This window comes from Coregonus clupeaformis, chromosome 10, assembly GCF_020615455.1.
Source record: "Coregonus clupeaformis isolate EN_2021a chromosome 10, ASM2061545v1, whole genome shotgun sequence".
Lineage (NCBI taxonomy): Eukaryota > Metazoa > Chordata > Actinopteri > Salmoniformes > Salmonidae > Coregonus > Coregonus clupeaformis.
In genome coordinates, this window is record NC_059201.1 from 40,739,953 (window position 1) to 40,759,445 (window position 19,493).

Consider the following 19,493-nt stretch of genomic DNA (forward strand, 5'->3'; position numbering starts at 1 on the left):
ACCAGAGATTAACACGCTTATAAATATCTACAGAACACGAGAAACATGGAGTAAACATTTCTCTAACAGTACGGATGTGGGGTCCACAACATAATACACTGCCCTTTCTTTGAATCCCAATGAAACAGCGGAGTAGGATTGCTTGGCAAAGAGCGATTTGTGGATTACTCAATATCAGACAAACACTAGAGACAGGGTATCAGTTGTAAAATTGTAAAATGAAAAAGAAATGATGATGGAGACCCTTGCTGCTTTATTCCAAAGCTTTCAATGCAGAATGAAACCTTAGGCACTTCATAGAGCGTAATAGCATAAGGCGGCGCTTTATCTTGTGAATAAAACAACCACAAAACAAATCTCTTTGGGATACAGTGACTAGTCTGGATTGGGCATGTGTGTGTGTGTGCCTACAGTTACAATTTGAGCAATAGAACATATCTTGTTAAATCAATCCAGCTTTTGCCACCACAAAACCGCTGCCACCTCACAATGTGTATACCTAAGATATGTCAGTGAGTACTGTAGAACTTCTAGAACAGACAATAACGCAAAGAGAATTTATAAAATACATACTTTTACGTCTCAGTAATGTAGTTTTTTACAAACCGAAACAGTTTACCTAAAATAGGATACATTTTAAAATAGTAAAAGTTGAGTGGCAATGACTTGGCAAGCTATGGATAAAGGGCAACCGGCAGGGGGTAAACTAGTATGCATTGTGTTCACTCTTAGCAGCCTACTTATCACAAGTCCCTCACGCTACCCAAATATGGCACCCAGAAGGCTTCACACAAAATGTAACAAAATTAGAATACATTTAAAACAAGGCCTTGGTTTATCCAATATGGCATCCTTAGCAGACTAAACACCAGCAGAGAATCTCTCCAAATTTGCAACTGAACTATAGTCTAAATCAGTCTGTTCATTTAAAGGGAATTTCTTTAAAGAGGGTGCCAAAAGTTTAGGTGAATCAGCTCAAGTGTCCTGTACCTGACGCATCTCAGGGTGAATCTGCATAAAGAGGCAGGGTTTATGTTACACCCCTGCCTTTACGCGACGGGTGTGACCCTTGGTTTGTAATGGTCCCTATTGGCCGAGGATTAGGTTATCTTCAGCTAATGAGAATGGAGGATTTCATGTAAATACAACATACACAGAGGCTGTTTACGTATGGCTGTTCTTCCTCAACATCCAAGACATTACAAAAGTAATCATCTACACTTCTTACCATATCAAACATTTAAAAGACATCTTAAAAATGTATAGAAAAACCTAACGATTGAAAAAGAACAACCATTTTCTGCAAGGAACAACGCAATTTTTCTTTCTTTAAAAACAAAACAGATTTAATTTATTTTTCTTTTCAGAAGGCACAAAGATGGTGATCCCTTGCTCCCCATGTAAAGTCTGCTCAAATGAGGTCATGTCATATCATGTACTGTAATGTCATTTCTAGTTATGTCATGCTGGCCTTGGATCAGAAAGACCACCGGGTTCAGCTTTCAAAATGAATTTCCTGAGGGACTCAATCCATTCAGGAGAAACTTCCTTAAAAACCGCCTTTATACAGGCCTTGGAATAAGAAATGGAAATTAATATCACTATATGGATTTTGTAGTTTCCTTGAAATGCTTTAGAGTCCCCCTTCAAAGTGTTTGTACAGAGATTATTGTCGAAGCAGAGAGGTTGTGTGTAGAGTCAATTGTTTTGTGTCACAATTAGTGCTATAAAATCAAAGTCTCGTTTTTGGAGAAACAACGATCTGGCCAGTCGGTTTAAATGATTGGAGTACTAGTATGTGTTTGAGTCCCGATTTAAAATGAGAAAAGAGTGAGCCACTTTGCATTGTGTTTGTTGGATTGTTTCCAGAAAAGCAGTTTTGAAGCACCAGCTAACATACTGAGGAGGATAGTAGGAGCAGTGGACAGCCGTCCAGACACAGTTCAGGGGCCAAACAAACACACCGCCGAGTGTGTGTCTAGGATACTAACACCGCACACACTGTGTGTATGTAAGTAAGGTTTGGGATTTTTCCGTCGGTTGATGGGTGTGGTCTGGCTGGGAGTGGGAGATTCTGGCTTGTAAGAGGGGGTGTGTCGTGTCAGGGGGCTCGTAGCTGCTGTAGTTTGGCATAGACGTCGTCCGCCTCACTCAGCTCTTCAAAGACGGGCAGGAGGCTCAGCAGCTCTGTGTCCTCCAGGTCGTCAAACCAGGACACCACAGGCACCTGAGGACACACACACAGATTAAAACATTTGACATTTTAGAGAAATAAGGCTATTAATGAAGGAAATAACCATTTCTGTCACTGCAGTTGGGAAATGTTGATTTCCACAGTTTAAAACACATTCAGAAAATAAAACTGGCATGTTGGGATCAAATAGCTCCTTGCTTAAAACAGGAAGATCACCTCAGTGATTCTACATTGGGACAGGCCTGTAAGGCCTTTGGTGATACAGTAAAGCTCAGGCTGGGCAGCAGTACTCACAGCGTTCTCAGGGTGGAAGATGTAGGAGGCGGGGGAGTTGTCCAGGATGAGGGTCTTGTTGAGCTGGCGGCCCAGGCGGCTCAGGTCCTTGACGTAGCAGCCCTGATGGAACACACAGGACTCCCGAAAGAGACGCGTCCGGAACACACCACACTGATCTAGAAGGTCGGTCACTGGGTCTGCATACTGCAGGGGAGACGGGAGGAGAAGGTGAAAGGGAGAGAAAAAGATAGAAACAGAAAGGTAGAAGGCCAGGCAGGTAGTAGGACAGAGAGTAGGATGTAAGGGGAGAGTGGTATGTTGGGTGGTACAGACGACTTAAAGGGATACTTCGGGATTTTGCCAATGAGGCCCTTTATCTGCTTCCCCAGAGTCAGATAAACTCGTGGATACCATTTTTATGTCTCTGCAGCGGTTTGAGGTTAGTTGCTAACTAGCGTTATAGCGCAATGGCTGGAAGTCTATGGGTATCTGCTAGCATGCTAGCAGATACCCATAGACTTCCAGCCATTGTACAACGCTAGTTAGCATTTGCGCTAGCAAAACTACCTCTAACTTCCTTCATACTGGGCACAGACATAAAAATGGTATCCACAAGTTCTTCCAACTCTGGGGAAGTAGACAAAGGGCCTCATTGCCAAAATCCCGAAGTATCCCTTTAACATTGCTGGAATTGCTACTTTTTCAAGAGGCATATCTCCTCGCCACCAGGGGTAGTAAATGGAATAAGTACCAGTTAATTTTCCAAATCAACAGAAAAAGCAATGTTACCTTTGCGAGACTTGCAGTGAAGAGAACACACTCAAACAGCTCTCCCATCCTCTGGAGGAACTGGTCTACATGTGGCCTCTTCAGGACGTAAACCTGGGACACGTCACAGCACGGTTAAAAGCATCTGGCTAGGAGAATCAAGTACAGCTATCTAGCAGCGACCATCTATGAACACTAGTCTATGGACTAACTAACTGACTGGAGCAACTCCACACAACTCCAGTCTGTAAGGACCACAGTATCTATTGATCTGCAATCTGATCAAAGTTATTCACTGGCTACAGAGTCTACTCACCTGGCTTAACAAGCCTAATGTGTTAGCTAATTGAAAAGGCAACAGTGAAAAAAGGCTGGTGAGCACAAGTGGATCCATCTTTCATCCATTCAACAACCTGGTTCAACATTTCATAAAATAAAATAAAGCCAACGTATAAAAAAAAAAAAAAAAAGGAACAGAAAGGTTAAAAAAAGGGTTAAACATTTATTGAATACAATGGAGGCCTGCCTCCCTGTTTGGTCTGCCTGCTCTTTCCTATTAATTCCGTCTGTGGGTCAGGGAACGTGTCCAAGCGTCTGTCGGTGTGATCGTTGCAGAGGGTGTGTTGGAAGTTGGCAGCCGCCTCCTGAAACAAGTAATCGAGAATAGGCCGTGCTGGCAGGAACCAGCCTATCCTGGATTACTTGAATCAGGCCGAGGCCAAAGAGCTGTGGCCAGTGTCCCACGGCGAGGAGGCCGGAGAGGGGTGAGGGAGGCCTCGCTGACCCCTGGCTTAACTGTACTATACAGCTTTAACATTTTTACAATTGATACATATGTAGATATGACTTCTACAATAACTACTAAGTATATCCATCTTGATCATGGAAGAGAACACATTTATACAACAAATGTTCCATTTACACATTACTTTTGATTTCAAATTTGATTTAATGTATTAACGTTAAATGCGTTCAATTTCAGAAGCAGTTATACTTCTTCAATGGGCTGCAATAGCTAAACATAACCACAGGGAGGTTGATTATTTGAATTTGTCCGATGGAGCACACAGTATATACACACACAATCCGTGTGTGTTGATCTGAATGCCATTGCCATAGTCATTGTTAGTTACCTGGTGTGTTGTTCCTTCAATCTCCACAGGTACAATGAAGTCAGCATTACTGATGGGCTACAGGATCAGAGAAGGACAACCATTTACCATCACAGTTTTCAGAACAAATAAAACCAGTTGCAGTGACATGCAAAAGACAAACATATACATTAACTACAAAAGTTAGATATTCTGTAATCTCCCGTTGCCAGATTCTGTGTGTAGACCGAGAGAATCTGCCAGGACTGAATGGAATGCGCGAGATCTGAGCAGCATTAGTTCCGTTTTGGGGGGTTTCGTCACTGGTTATTTGGACGTAAATGGATGGGGCGAAGGCGGTGCTTAAACTGCTTTGCCTTGAGTGCTTTGCGTGTGTGTCCACACGGACAGGAAGAGGGGGGGGCTTTGACTGAGTTTCCTTTTGTGAGGGTGGAGACTTCGTTTTTGTCGGAACTCTCAATTTCTAACACGTATGAAAACAGAAGTTAATCACACAGTTGACCAACTGACGCAAGATTTGACTTCTGGGCTAACAGAGATGATATATTCTGATAAAACACATCTAAAAGCCAAGTTTTAAATGAGGAAAAAAACTAAGCCCTCCTGCCCACCAAAAGCTGTGATGCCCTATCGAAATCATGCCCTATCAAGAGAAACATGTCAACTAGGGGGGACATGTACAACAGTGGTCTGTCTGCCAGTGACCATTGATTTGTTGATGAATGTGTTTACAGGATCATCATCTCCTCTTTCACTCTCCCAGCCAGTGTAATGAGCTACCTGATCCAGCTAACAGCTGTCCATTACTACCTAGGACACACAGACTTATAGGGGGATCTACAAGTGAGACGGACACAAACAAAGAGGACTTAAATCAAATGATTACATTTTAATCATTTAGCAGACGCTGTTATACAGAGCGACTTACAGTAGTGAGTGCATACATTTTCATACCGGTCCCCCGTGGAAATCGAACCCACAACCCTGCCGTTGCAAGCGCTATGCTCTACCAACTGAGCCACGAGATTACAGCTTGTTGTTGCAAACAAGTGAAGTAAGAGCTATGGATCATGCCATTATATACTGCATGATCATCTGCCCTGCACAGGATCAAAACAACATTTCTCTGAATCTTTGATATGTGGTGAGATAATAGGTCAAGGTTTTCCAATAGTTTCTTATTAAGAGTGTGTGTGTGTGTGTGTGTGTGTGCTACCTTGAAGGAGCTGTGCACCAGCGTTTCGTCCAGGTCAATGACCACACAGATCTTGCCCTCATCCTGGGGGGTTACCTCTGGCAGTAGACTGGTCTCTGGGACCTGAGATGGGCGGGACAGGGAGAATGGTAGGGAGAGGAGTAGAGGAGGGTAGAGGATAGAGGCAGGGTAGAGGTGGGGAGGTCAAAAAGGAACCACATTACCCAACCTGCACCACTACATGTTGCACTCATCCTCCTCTCTTTTTCACATTACAGTGCACCAGCCTTGTAAGAATCACATTAGCTATAAGAATCACATCAGTCCCAGTAAGTAAGTCGCCATTGTTAACTACAGTTTAGAAATACTTCTGTCCCACTGTTTAAAAACCACTGTAAGTGGTTAATTCTTATATATAGGATTCTTATATTCAGAGTGCACTGTAGTAACATGTTTGGCCACCTGGTGACACTTTTCCCTGAGAATTTAAACCAGGTGTCGAACCTTTTCTTGCCTAGGGACCCCATCATACTTTAGCAAAACATTTTTTCTTGTCTTATCACGTGAATGGCAAGGAGAAGTAATTAACATTTTTAAATGAATAGATTGTGAATAGTTTTTCATAATTTTGACCTCCCCACATTATAATTGGAAGAAGTGGAAACTAACAGCCTATTAGCTAGAAGGGTAACTCCAAACAAATGTTCGCTAAGAGCAGCTGTTTAGCTGGATAAACAAAGGTAAGCCATGTGTTGGCAAAAATGTATGTCCAAGTCAAGAAAGCTTACCAGCTGCTTGCCGCACTGGTAGCCTATTCACGGGTGCTTTTTCAAAGCCTAGGGCAGATACTCCTGTGAGTGTAATTGGCTTCAATGAGTGTAATTTGCTCAATATTAGGAGTAGGAGAAATAAAGTGGACATTATTAGAAATATGATATTCTCCTCTTTTCTACTGTAGGTATGTAATTAAACTTTTGTTTATTCTGTTAGCGATATTCATAAAAACATTGAAATAACAATTTTAAAAAATACAAATAATTTTCGCAGACCCCATGCAGTACCTGAATACCCATGATTTAAATGTCTGATGACACACACCACACGTGATGACAGATTCCAGAGGGAATCAATCATCTATTAACCTGGGACCTCTGGTACAATTCTACACAGGAATCATGTTTCCAGTTAGGAAAACCCTTTAGTTGGAGAATGAAGGGTTCAATGTGAGTTTCAGAATAATAACCTATGGCCCATCTACAGTAACAACTTAAGACACATATCCTATTGCACAATGCACTGTCCTGCAAAACTGAATTAATGTCCTTTTCCATCCCAAATACAACAGCATATAACAGCAGTTTATAACAGTATGAAAAATGTATGCACTCACTAACTGTAAGTCGCTCTGGATAAGAGTGGCTGCTAAATGACTAAAATGTAAATGTAAATAACATGTCTGAAGATAATGGATCAAAATAACAACTAAAAACTGTTATAACATACATTTGCCTGAGCGTCATACCCAATGTGACAGTTTAATCTAACCCCATTCAGTATAGTTTTTACTCCCGCAAAAACCACAGTGATATTGTCCTTTACGTACTTGAAACTGGTGGCGAAGGTTTTGAAGTAGATCAAGCTAAACAGAGAGATGAAAGACCGTTAACTAGGTTCTAGAGTCAACTCCCACTCATCCATCCCAAACCCACCAACAGGGCTCAACACAAACATCTATTCTAGGCCTATATCCATGACAGTTCTGAACTGTGCCTAGTAGAACACAAGCAAGAATTAGGCTACATATCAGCAACAAAGTATTTTATTGGCTTGAGGACAGGCCTAATACTGCCTAGTGGTGGGAGAAAAGTCGTTTAATTTCCGCAACCAAAATATTTTACTCTTTGGTCTAAATGTGCTGCCGCCTACAAGGTGCCTATCTATTCTAAACCTAGCCATGCTCTCTCTGAACACTTAACAGAAGAACAGTGAGGTTCACACAGTCATGTTAATCTATGTCATAAAGTCAAACATAACAGAGAGATTGGTGTTTCTTTTGTTACAGATTAATGATTCGTAAAAGGTTGAAGCATCATCAGTGGAAGGGGGTGCTTAGTTAGCACAGGGGAGAGGTTAAGATGTTAGCCTTAGTCTAAACAGCTCACATCTAAAAATCCCATTCACCAACATGTTAACTAAACCAGTGGCATCAATATATAGGGTGTCCACCCACTATGCCCAGAGTTGGTGAAAACACACTTTGGAGATGAAATTTCACTTCCTTATGTTATAAAATACATTTAACAAGACAAATATGATTATTCATATTCTGAATCGTTCAGTGGGGTATTTATCTAACATTTCATTAATAGTATCCAAAAAGTCGGATTTCGTAACCTAATACATCAGATAATAAGCGCCAAGCTCCTTTTGAGGATTTTACATGTTGTGGTGGTAGTCTTCAAGTTGTTTCCGTGGGTCGCAAAAAGCTAAATTAGCATGGCACGGGATGAATTAAATGTAAAAGGCTTTGAAAATAAAATGTTTGCAGTAAGCTCAGTGCTTGGTTGACATTTCACAGAGATATGCTTGTTTGTGTGAAAAACCTTCGAAAAAGAATTTCGCATTAATATGAAAAGCATATCCTAAAATATGAAAATACTACATGTCATGTCTCAAAATCGATCTATCTTACCTCTATATTGTTTTATATCCTGCGGATTCGAGATGAAAGATGACGAGTTCAACGGAAAAGTGAGCATGTCCAGTAGCCTTCATTCTCGCACAGCATCCAGCCTAGCTGACGTGACGCTGTGCAATTTTCCTTACTTCTGACCACTCTTTTTTTCTCTGGCCTCCATTGATTTGGCCATCCTACAAGGGTAAAAACTCCAATAACTTTTGAACGGATTATGATAGAGACATGAGGTATTTTACCCATGGTCAAAATATGCGTTTTGTTTGGACACCCTACAATATACGGTAGTTCTAATAAATAAATAAATAAATAAATAAATACAGGGGGAGGATCTGGGAAGCGTGGTAGTTTCAACTACGAGAAAACGGTGGCATTGGAATCATTTAATTGTATTTATCTACACCCTCTTATCTTCACCCAATTAAATCCTGAAGACTTAACTGAATTGGGGATTGAGTGAATTATTGTGATGTTCGTGAGCAGTCTAACATCTGAACATGGTGTGGGGACATGAGTAATTAAGCAATGAGGAACTGTAATTCAGAGAGTAACATATATTAATCTGCAGGGTAGCGACATGGGATGCGTCCCAAATGACACCCTATTCCCTAAAAAGTGCCTTAATTTTGACCAGAGCCCTGTGGGTCCTGGTAAAAAGTACTGCACTATATAGAGAACAGGGTGCCATTTGGGACGTAGTTATGCTTACCCACTGACCCAAATACTAGTGTTGTACTGTATGGATCAGCCCAGCTCTACTTTAGTTGGTTAATTACATTAATAGAGCCATCGTGATTCATATTAGGCCACAGTCATTTGATATAGTAATTACATGGTTTATCTAGAGTACTGAACAGTGTGAAAACAGACAGTATCATACTGAATCTGAAGTGATAAGAATGTAAAGCATGAAGTCCAATTTATCTGTCAGGGAGAAGTTATAAAATCTCCATTAGCCTTTCTTCTCCATTTACTCTGATTTTTCTAACATGACATTTAATTGGACTTGCCACTTTTTAAGACCAATTCTGATGTAAATTGCATCACTACTAGCCATATAGCCTATTGGACAGAAGTTGGTCTACTACACTAATGCTAGGTCTTTCTATAAGCTACTCATCAGTGTACTCAACAAGCCCATCTTTCACTTTTGTTTTCAGGAAGTTTGTCGGGGTGGGCCATTGGAGTGGCTGGTTGACAGGTGTTTGTGTTACCTTGGCGATCGTCCCATTGTCCTCAGGAGGGAGTAAGGTATCCTGGGCAGGGGGTGGAGGCTGAGGGGCATCCTGTGCTCGGAGGCAACAGAAGAGCGCTTTGAAGATATTTCGGCTCCGAGGCTTCTTTGGGGAAGATTTGTTCACCTGGCCTAGGGAGAGAAGGAACAAAATATACTCAAACAAATGTGTAAATAAACTCATGGCAGGTGAAACCCATATGGGTATACCCACACCTAGAATATAAGTTACTGAGTGTTTTAATATGGGATAAAGACACAAAAATGAAATCTCCTACCCCCCTTACCCCTAAACAGACTTCTCCGGGACTACTTTCATTTGTAGTCATGAGTCTTCAAGTCAATCTCAATCACAAACCAACACCCACAACAAGTAGGCCTCCAATAACTGACAACCCTAATTGGCACCAACCCTTTGTCACCCTCCCTAATACCAATTAAAAACTGGGTGGTTCGAGCCCTGAATGCTGAAAGCTGTGGTATATCAAAAAGTATACAATGGGTATGACAAAACAAGTATTTTTACTGCTCTAATTACATTGGTAATAGCAATAATCTCCCGAGTGGCGCAGTGGTCTAAGGCACTGCATAGCAGTGCTAGCTGTGCCACTAGAGATCCTGTTTCGAATCCAGGCTCTGTCGTAGCTGGCCGCGACCGGGAGACCCATGGGGCGGCGCACAATTGGCCCAGCATCGTCCAGGGTAGGGGAGGGAATGGCTGGCAGGGATGTAACTCAGTTGGTAGAGCATGGCGTTTGCAATGCCAGGGTTGTGGGTTCGATTCCCACGGGGGGCCAGTATGAAAAAAATAATGTATGCACTCATAATGTAAGTCGCTCTGGATAAGAGCGTCTGCTAAATTACTAAAATGTAAATGTAAATGTAAATGTAATAAGGCACCTCGGGTGACAGCTAAGGGTATAAAAACAAGCCCAATGGAGAATCTCTGTTACTCCAGGACTAGGCTTAATTGGTGTTTGGGAAACCGGCCTTAAGGGTATACTTAAGCGATAAGGCCCGAGGGGGTGTTGTATATGGCCAATATACCATGGCTAAGGGCAGTTTTTAGGCAACACGGAGTGCCTGTAGATTAATATACAGGCACTCCGTGTTGCATCGTGCATAAAAACAGCCCTTAGCCATGGTATATTGGCCATCTACCCCCTCGGGCCTTATCGCTTAAGTATACCCTTAAGGCTGGTTTCCCAGACACCAATTACACCTAGTCCTGGAGTAACGGAGATTCTCAATTGGGATCGTTTTTTTATTCCAGGACTAGGCTTCATCTTGCCGGCCATTATATGCCTTCCATATCCCTCTCTATAAGAGAATCCTGTTGTCACTAGAATATATCCATCAGGCCTTCCTCCCTAGTCTTTACCTGGGCTGACATCAGAGCAGGCAGGAAACCGATCCTGCCCTCTGTGTGGGTCTAATTCTGCATAGGCTCAGTTCACAGGGAGTTGGCTCCATTTACACACTCAGGCATCTGGGAGGCACGAGAGGAGGAAGTATAAAAAGCCAAACTGACTAACTGGTCTGAGTCACAAAAAGCACCCTATTCCCTATGTAGTGCACTATGGGCCTTGGCCAAAAGTAGGGCCGGGACGCTACCAGTGTCTCAATACTCGTTAGTATCATGGCAAGGAAACAAAACACGAAGCGCATTTAACTTTAGGAAAACATGATGTAGGGTTGAATATTTTCCAGGTATTTTACTAAATGTTCCATCCTGAGAATAAATCACTTTTCTCCTGGTTAACCCAGTATTTCCCACCAAAACCGGAAGTGTCATTCTAAAGCATATAAATGTGTCTGGATTTGATTACAGCTTTTATCGGAATGAAAATTCAAGCCTGATGCTATCTGAGCTATACATTAAAATATATTTTGAGCTAAAGACATTTTATGAGCCCAAGCCCAAAACACCCCAAATGTTATTCAGCACATGGATAGCACATTACGCACCACAGAAAAACATAAAAGCCCATAAATGAATGGAAAAAGCTCCAGTAGGCTAATCCTTTTGAGTGTGGACTGTATTAGGCCTACTGTACTGTATTATACTGGAATTAAGCACCTCGATCAAACCATGAAGCTGGGAGAGAACATGCAATACTGGTGCAGGACATGCGTCCTACAATTTTACAATTATAGGCTAGTAAATTAGATTGACATTGTGAAATGTAAATGTTTATGTTTAGTAGGCTGACGCATATATATCTTTCATAAGATTTCCCCTAATGTCATGTGTATTACTCTCTCTCCATTGTTGCTTCATCGTTCCTCACTTTCAACAGTAACAGTGCATTCAGAATGTATTCAGACGCGTTGACTTTTTCCACTATGTTACAGCCTTATTCTAAAATGGATTTAAAAAACATCTCAATCTACACACAATACCCCATAATGACAATGTGAAAACAAGTTTAGACATTTTTACAAATGTATTAAAAAATAAATACCAACATTAGTGCCAGACCTCACTAATACTCGTGGCTGAATGGAAGCAAATCCCCGCAGCAATGTTCCAACATCTAGTGGAAAGCCTTCCCAGAAGAGTGGAGGCTGTTATAGCAGCAAAGGGGGACCAACTCCATATTAATGCCCATGACTTTGGAATGAGATGTTCGACAAACAGGTTTCCACATATTTTGTCATGTAGCGTGTGCGCGCACACACACACACACACACACACACACACACACACACACACACACACAGAACAAAAATATAAACACAACATGTAAAGTGTGGGTCTCATGTTTCATGAGCTGAAATAAAAGAGCACAGAAATGTTCCATATGCACAAAAAGCTAATTTCTCTCAATTTTTGTGCACAAATTTGTTTACATCCCTGTTAGTGAACATTTCTCATTTGCAAAGATCATCCATCCACCTGACAGGTGTGGCATGAAGAAGCTGATTAAACAGCATGATCATTATACAGGTGCACCTTGTGCTGGGGACAATAATGACCACTAAAAAACACAATGACACAGATGTCGCAAGTTTTGAGGGAGCATGCAATTGGCATGCTGACTGCAGGAAAGTCCACCAGAGCTGTTGCCAGAGAATTGAATGTTAATTTCTCGACCATAAGCCGCCACACCAACGTAGTTTTGGAGAATTTGGCAGTACGTAAGACCAGCCTCACAACCGCAGACTACGTGCCCTCCCAGGCCCACCCATGGCTGCACCACTGCCCAGTCATGTGAAATCCATAGAATAGGGCCTAATTTATTTATTTCAATTGACTGACTTCCTTATATGAACTGTAACTCAGTAAAATGGCTGAAATTGTTGCATTTATTTATGTATATATATATATATATATATATATATATATATATATATACACACACACAGTGGGGAGAACAAGTATTTGATACACTGCCGATTTTGCAGGTTTTCCTACTTACAAAGCATGTAGAGGTCTGTAATTTTTATCATAGGTACACTTCAACTGTGAGACGGAATCTAAAACAAAAATCCAGAAAATCACATTGTATGATTTTTAAGTAATTAATTTGCATTTTATTGCATGACATAAGTACTTGATACATCAGAAAAGCAGAACTTAATATTTGGTACAGAAACCTTTGTTTGCAATTACAGAGATCATACGTTTCCTGTAGGTCTTGAACAGGTTTGCACACACTGCAGCAGGGATTTTGGCCCACTCCTCCATACAGACCTTCTCCAGATCCTTCAGGTTTCGGGGCTGTCGCTGGGCAATACGGACTTTCAGCTCCCTCCAAAGATTTTCTATTGGGTTCAGGTCTGGAGACTGGCTAGGCCACTCCAGGACCTTGAGATGCTTCTTACGGAGCCACTCCTTAGTTGCCCTGGCTGTGTGTTTCGGGTCGTTGTCATGCTGGAAGACCCAGCCACTACCCATCTTCAATGCTCTTACTGAGGGAAGGAGGTTGTTGGCTAAGATCTCGCGATACATGACCCCATCCATCCTCCCCTCAATACGGTGCAGTCGTCCTGTCCCCTTTGCAGAAAAGCATCCCCAAAATAATGATGTTTCCACCTCCATGCTCCACGGTTGGGATGGTGTTCTTGGGGTCGTACTCATCCTTCTTCTTCCTCCAAACACGGCGAGTGGAGTTTAGACCAAAAAGCTCTATTTTTGTCTCATCAGACCACATGACCTTCTCCCATTCCTCCTCTGGATCATCCAGATGGTCATTGGCAAACTTCAGACGGGCCTGGACATGCGCTGGCTTGAGCAGGGGGACCTTGCGTGCGCTGCAGGATTTTAATCCATGACGGCGTAGTGTGTTACTAATGGTTTTCTTTGAGACTGTGGTCCCAGCTCTCTTCAGGTCAATGACCAGGTCCTGCCGTGTAGTTCTGGGCTGATCCCTCACCTTCCTCATGATCATTGATGCCCCACGAGGTGAGATCTTGCATGGAGCCCCAGACCGAGGGGGATTGACCGTCATCTTGAACTTCTTCCATTTTCTAATAATTGCGCCAACAGTTGTTGCCTTCTCACCAAGCTGCTTGCCTATTGTCCTGTAGCCCATCCCAGCCTTGTGCAGGTCTACAATTTTATCCCTGATGTCCTTACACAGCTCTCTGGTCTTGGCCATTGTGGAGAGGTTGGAGTCTGTTTGATTGAGTGTGTGGACAGGTGTCTTTAATACAGGTAACGAGTTCAAACAGGTGCAGTTAATACAGGTAATGAGTGGAGAACAGGAGGGCTTCTTAAAGAAAAACTAACAGGTCTGTGAGAGCCGGAATTCTTACTGGTTGGTAGGTGATCAAGTACTTATGTCACGCAATAAAATGCAAATTAATTACTTAAAAATCATACAATGTGATTTTCTGGATTTTTGTTTTAGATTCCGTCTCTCACAGAGTGTACCTATGATAAAAATTACAGACCTCTACATGCTTTGTAAGTAGGAAAACCTGCAAAATCAGCAGTGTATCAAATGTATGTATGTATATATATATATATATATATATATATATATATATAAAACTCGGCAAAAAAAGAATCCAAATAACTTCACAGATCTTCATTGTAAAGGGTTTAAACACTTTCCCATGCTTGTTCAATGAACCATAAACAATTAAATGAACATGCACCTGTGGAACGGTTGTTAAGACACTAACAGCTTAGACTGTAGGCAATTAAGGTCACAGTTATGAAAACTTAAGACACTAAAGAGGCCTTTTTACTGACTCTGAAAAACACCAAAAGAAAGATGCCCAGGGTCCCTGCTCATCTGCGTGAACGTGCCTTAGGCATGCTGCAAGGAGGCATGAGGACTGCAGATGAGGCCAGGGCAATAGATTGCAATGTCCGTACTGTGAGACGCCTAAGACAGCGCTACAGGGAGACAGGACGGACAGCTGATCGTCCTCTCAGTGGCAGACCACGTGTAACAACACCTGCACAGGATCGGTACATCCGAACATCACACCTGCGGGACAGGTACAGGATGGCAACAACAACTGCCCGAGTTACACCATGAACGCACAATCCCTCCATCAGTGCTCAGACTGTCCACAATAGGCTGAGAGAGGCTGGATGGAGGGCTTGTAGGCCTGTTGTAAGGCAGGTCCTCACCAGACATCACCGGCAACAACGTCGCCTATGGGCACAAACTCACTGTCGCTGGACCAGACAGGCTAAAAGTGCTCTTCAATGACGAGTCGCGGTTTTGTCTCACCAGGGGTGATGGTCGGATTCGCGTTTATCGTCGAAGGAATAAGCGTTACACCGAGGCCTGTACACGATTTGGAGGTGGAGGGTCCGTCATGGTCTGGGGCTGTGTGTCACAGCATCATCGGACTGAGCTTGTTGTCATTGCAGGCAATCTCAACGCTGTGCGTTACATGGAAGACATCCTCCTCCCTCTTGTGGTACCCTTCCTGCAGGCTCATCCTGACATGACCCTCCAGCATGACAATGCCACCAGCCATACTGCTCGTTCTGTGCGTGATTTCCTGATAAACAGGAATGTCAGTGTTCTGCCATGACCAGCGAAGAGCCCGGATCTCAATCACATTGATCACGTCTGGGACCTGTTGGATCGGAGGGCTAAGGCCATTCCCCCACAGAAATGTCAGGGAACTTGCAGGTGCCTTGGTGGAAAAGTGGGGTAACATCTCACAGCAAGATCTGGCAAATCTGGTGCAGTCCATGTGGAGGAGATGCACTGCAGTACTTAATGCAGCTGGTGGCCACACAAGATACTGACTGTTACTTTTGATTTTGACCCCCACCCTTTGTTCAGGGACACATTATTCAATTTATGTTAGTCACATGTCTGTGGAACTTGTTCAGTTTATGTCTCAGTTGTTGAATCTTATGTTCATACAAATATTTACACATGTTAAGTTTGCTGAAGATAAACGCAGTTGACAGTGAGAGGACTTTTCTTTTTTTGCTTAGTTTATACATAGTCCCCAGCACAAGGTGCACCTGTGTAGTGACCTTGCTATTTAATCAGCTTCTTGATATGCCACACCTGTCAGATGGATGGATAATCTTGACAAAGGATTTTTTTTTATGTGTCTTAAAGTGGCAGTGTTGTATTTTGAGACGAGCTAAGTAGCTAATAGGCAGAGGGTAGTATAATTCCTCTGATTCTCTGTAATAATGGTATGGGAATAGTAATGCATTTTATTTTGTAAAGTGGTTACTTCCATCAAACAACAACATTTTCAGTCACCTTGTCTGAAGGACAAGTGGATGAACACGTTAATGTCAAGCCCTGCATCTTTTTTTCAAAATTGAACACCACACATTGGCTGAATGATAGAACAGCTACAGTGCATTCAGAAAGTATTCAGAACCATTGACTTTTTCCACATTGTTACGTTACAGCCTTATTCTAAAATTGATTAAATTGTTTTTTTCCCCCTCAATCTACACACAATACCCAATAATGACAAAGCAAAAACAGATTTTTTGAAATGTTTGTAAATTAATTACAAATAAAAAACTGAAATATCACATTTACATACGTTTTTAGACCCTTCACTCAGTACTTTGTTGAAGCATCTTTGGCAGCGATTACAGCCTCGAGTCTTCTTGGGTATGATGCTACAAGCTTGGCCACGCCTGTATTTAGGAAGTTTCTCCCTTTCTTCTCTGCAGATCCTCTCAAGCTCTGTCAGGTTGGATGGGGACCGTCGCTGCACAGCTGTTTTCAGGTCTCTCCAGCGATGTTCGATTGGGTTGAAGTCCGGGCTCTGGATGGGCCACTCAAGGACATTGAGACTTGTCCCGAAGCCACTCCTGCGTTGTCTTGGCTGTGAGTTTAGGGTAATTGTCCTGTTGGAATGTGAACCTTCGCCCCAGTCTGACGTCCCGAGCGCTCTGGAGCAGGTTTTCATTAAGGATCTCTGTACTTTGCTCCGTTCCTTTCCCTCGATCATGACTAGTATCCCAGTCCCTGCCGCTGAAAAACATCCCCACAGCATGATGCTGCCACCACCATGCTTCACCGTAGGGATGGTGCCACGTTTCCTCCAGACGTGACGCTTGGCATTCAGGCCAAAGAGTTAAATATTGGTTTCATCAGACCAGAGAATCTTGTTTCTCATGGTCTGAGAGTCCTTTAGGTGCCTTTTGGCAAACTCCAAGCAGGCTGTCATGTGCCTTTTATTGAGAAGTGGCTTCCGTCTGGCCACTCTACCATAAAGGCCTGATTGGTGGAGTGCTGTAGAGATGGTTGTCCTTCTGGAAGGTTCTGCCATCTCCACAGAGGAACTCTGGAGCTCTGTCAGAGTGACCATCAGGTTCTTGGTCACATCCCTGACCAAGGCACTTCTCCTCTGATTGCTCAGTTTGGCCAGCTCTAGGAAGAGTCTTGGTGGTTTCAAACTTCTTTCATTGAAGAATGATGGAGGCCACTGTGTTCTTGGTGACCTTCAATGCTGCAGACATTTGTTGGTACCCTTCCCCAGATCTATGCCTCGACACAATCCTGTCTCGGAGCTCTATGGACAATTCCTTCGACCACATGGCTTGGTTTTTGCTCTGACAAGCACTGTCAACTGTGGGACCTTATATAGACAGGTGTGTGCCTTTCCAAATCATGTCCAGTCAATTGAATTTACCACAGGTGGACTCCAATCAAGTTGTAGAAACATCAAGGATGATCAATAGAAAGTGGATGCACTTGTGATCAATTTCGAGTGTCATAGCAAAGGGTCTAACTACTTATGTAAATAAGGTATTTTTTTTTTTTTTTTAAGTTTTTTTTCTTCTTGTAATCCATTTTAGAATAAGACTAACGTAACAAAATGTGTAAAAAGGGAAGGGGTCTAAATACTTTCCGAATGCACTATATTTCCATGTTAACATTTTATGGGATGCATTTTCTCCATTGTTTTTGATGGTAGCCCACTCTGGTAGGCCTACATTATGATCAAATAGCCACAGTAGCCTACTTGGTCACTGTTCAAATTGTAACTTAAAGCGCGTACACAGTAAATGCGCACTGGAAGTTGCACTGAATTTTCACAATGTTCAAGTTCGCGCTCAGCAGACCTGAAATTTGCTCAGTGCCAAAACAAATGAGGGAACATTGTTAATGATCATTCTTCTTGATATGCCACAACTGTCAGGTGGATGGATTATCTTGGCAAAGGAGAAATGCTCACTAACAGGGCTGTAAATAAATTGGTGCACAAAATCTGAGAGAAAGCAGCTTTTTGTCAGTATGGAACATTTCTGGGATCTTTTATTTCAGCTCATGAAAAATGGGACCAACACTTTACATGTTGCGTTTATATATTTTTTCTATTCATATATATTTTATTTACACACATAAATTATATATATTGAACAGGACTATATATTGTGAATGACATTTGAATGGAATTGATGGAGAAAGACTTCTCGCGTGCGCACTGTTTTAAAGCAATGATACTAGTGATAGGAAGTTTTAAAACTCTACAGCTGTAATTAAAATAAAATCTTTACAATTAAAAAAATAAGGTGACCCCGAAAGCCAGACAGATGTGTAAATTAGACACGCATTCAGTCCTTATATTACTGTAGCATAGGCTATGTTGCAGCAAATGTAGGCCTACCTGTCACAAAAAAATAAGTTACCATGATGAGATGATACATGCATTCGGAACTTTATGATTGATCATGCAGCTAGATGATTGATCATGCAGATAGCAGAGAGAAGGCCATAGAGAAGCCAGATTTAGACATTACATATAATTTAACAGTTCCATTTCACGTCATGCTGTTCATATAAATAATGTATTATAATTGAACGTTTTCTCGCTGTTATTTATCCCTGGAAAAGGGAGTGGGTTTGGGCGGGAAATCTCAGTAACTCTGTTCCCTCTATTCAACCCTATTATGTTGTCATCCAGAGTCACATTTATTTATTTTCCAAGCTATAGCACACTAATTTAGATATAGCAGGTTTTTAAAAGGACCAGAGTTTGGTCTGCTTTGTGTTTTCAGTTTTACCATGGAAAACAATAGTGCGATACTGGTGTCGTCACAACCCTGGTCAAAAGTAGTGCACTACATAGGGAATAGGGGGCCATTTGGGACTTAGTCACCGACTCAAGAGGAGGCTACAACCAACAAGCGCTGACAAACATTTAATGTCTATTATTAGACAAATGCCAGCATTGCTATTACAAATGCCAGCATTGCTATTAATAGTGACTTGGCACCAAGAACATTTCAGCAACAAAAACAACAGCCCAGAATTGAAGAGTCTGTTGGAGTACGCCAGCTCTCTGGTACTCAGGTAAGAACTAGGAGAGATAAATCCAATTGAATTACGGGTAATTCCACAGAAACTGAATTGTGGCGAGACACTGATTTTTCACTTAAAATGTATTCCAAACAAAAACCACCGATTTAAAGTACTACTTTTAAGAATCTACACTAAATATTTTACAAAAACACATTTACTGGAAGAACTGTGCAGATGCAAAGTTTGGTAACAGAATTTCGTTAAAATCTCCCTCAGTTCTTTTATGTGTCCATGTTTCCCCAAAATGTTGTTAAA

At 42.0% G+C, this 19,493-nt stretch overlaps 1 protein-coding gene across 3 annotated transcripts in view; it reads right to left on the bottom strand.

The window, feature by feature from the left end:
- Positions 1 to 233: 233 nt before the first annotated feature.
- Positions 234 to 19,493, bottom strand: part of LOC121575144 (carboxy-terminal domain RNA polymerase II polypeptide A small phosphatase 2-like) — a 30,914-nt gene continuing 11,654 nt past the window's right edge. Inside the window, exons 2-8 of one of the 3 annotated variants that reach the window (XM_041888036.2) lie at positions 9,455 to 9,606; positions 7,149 to 7,184; positions 5,567 to 5,668; positions 4,372 to 4,428; positions 3,260 to 3,352; positions 2,489 to 2,674; positions 234 to 2,227 (exon numbers count right to left, since the gene is read on the bottom strand). In XM_041888036.2, the coding sequence (XP_041743970.1) occupies positions 2,102 to 2,227; positions 2,489 to 2,674; positions 3,260 to 3,352; positions 4,372 to 4,428; positions 5,567 to 5,668; positions 7,149 to 7,184; positions 9,455 to 9,606 (752 nt within the window). In that variant the 3' untranslated portion in view covers positions 234 to 2,101. The remainder of the gene's footprint in view (positions 2,228 to 2,488; positions 2,675 to 3,259; positions 3,353 to 4,371; positions 4,429 to 5,566; positions 5,669 to 7,148; positions 7,185 to 9,454; positions 9,607 to 19,493) is intronic. The other 2 variants (XM_041888037.2, XM_041888038.2) reach the window with 2 other exon arrangements.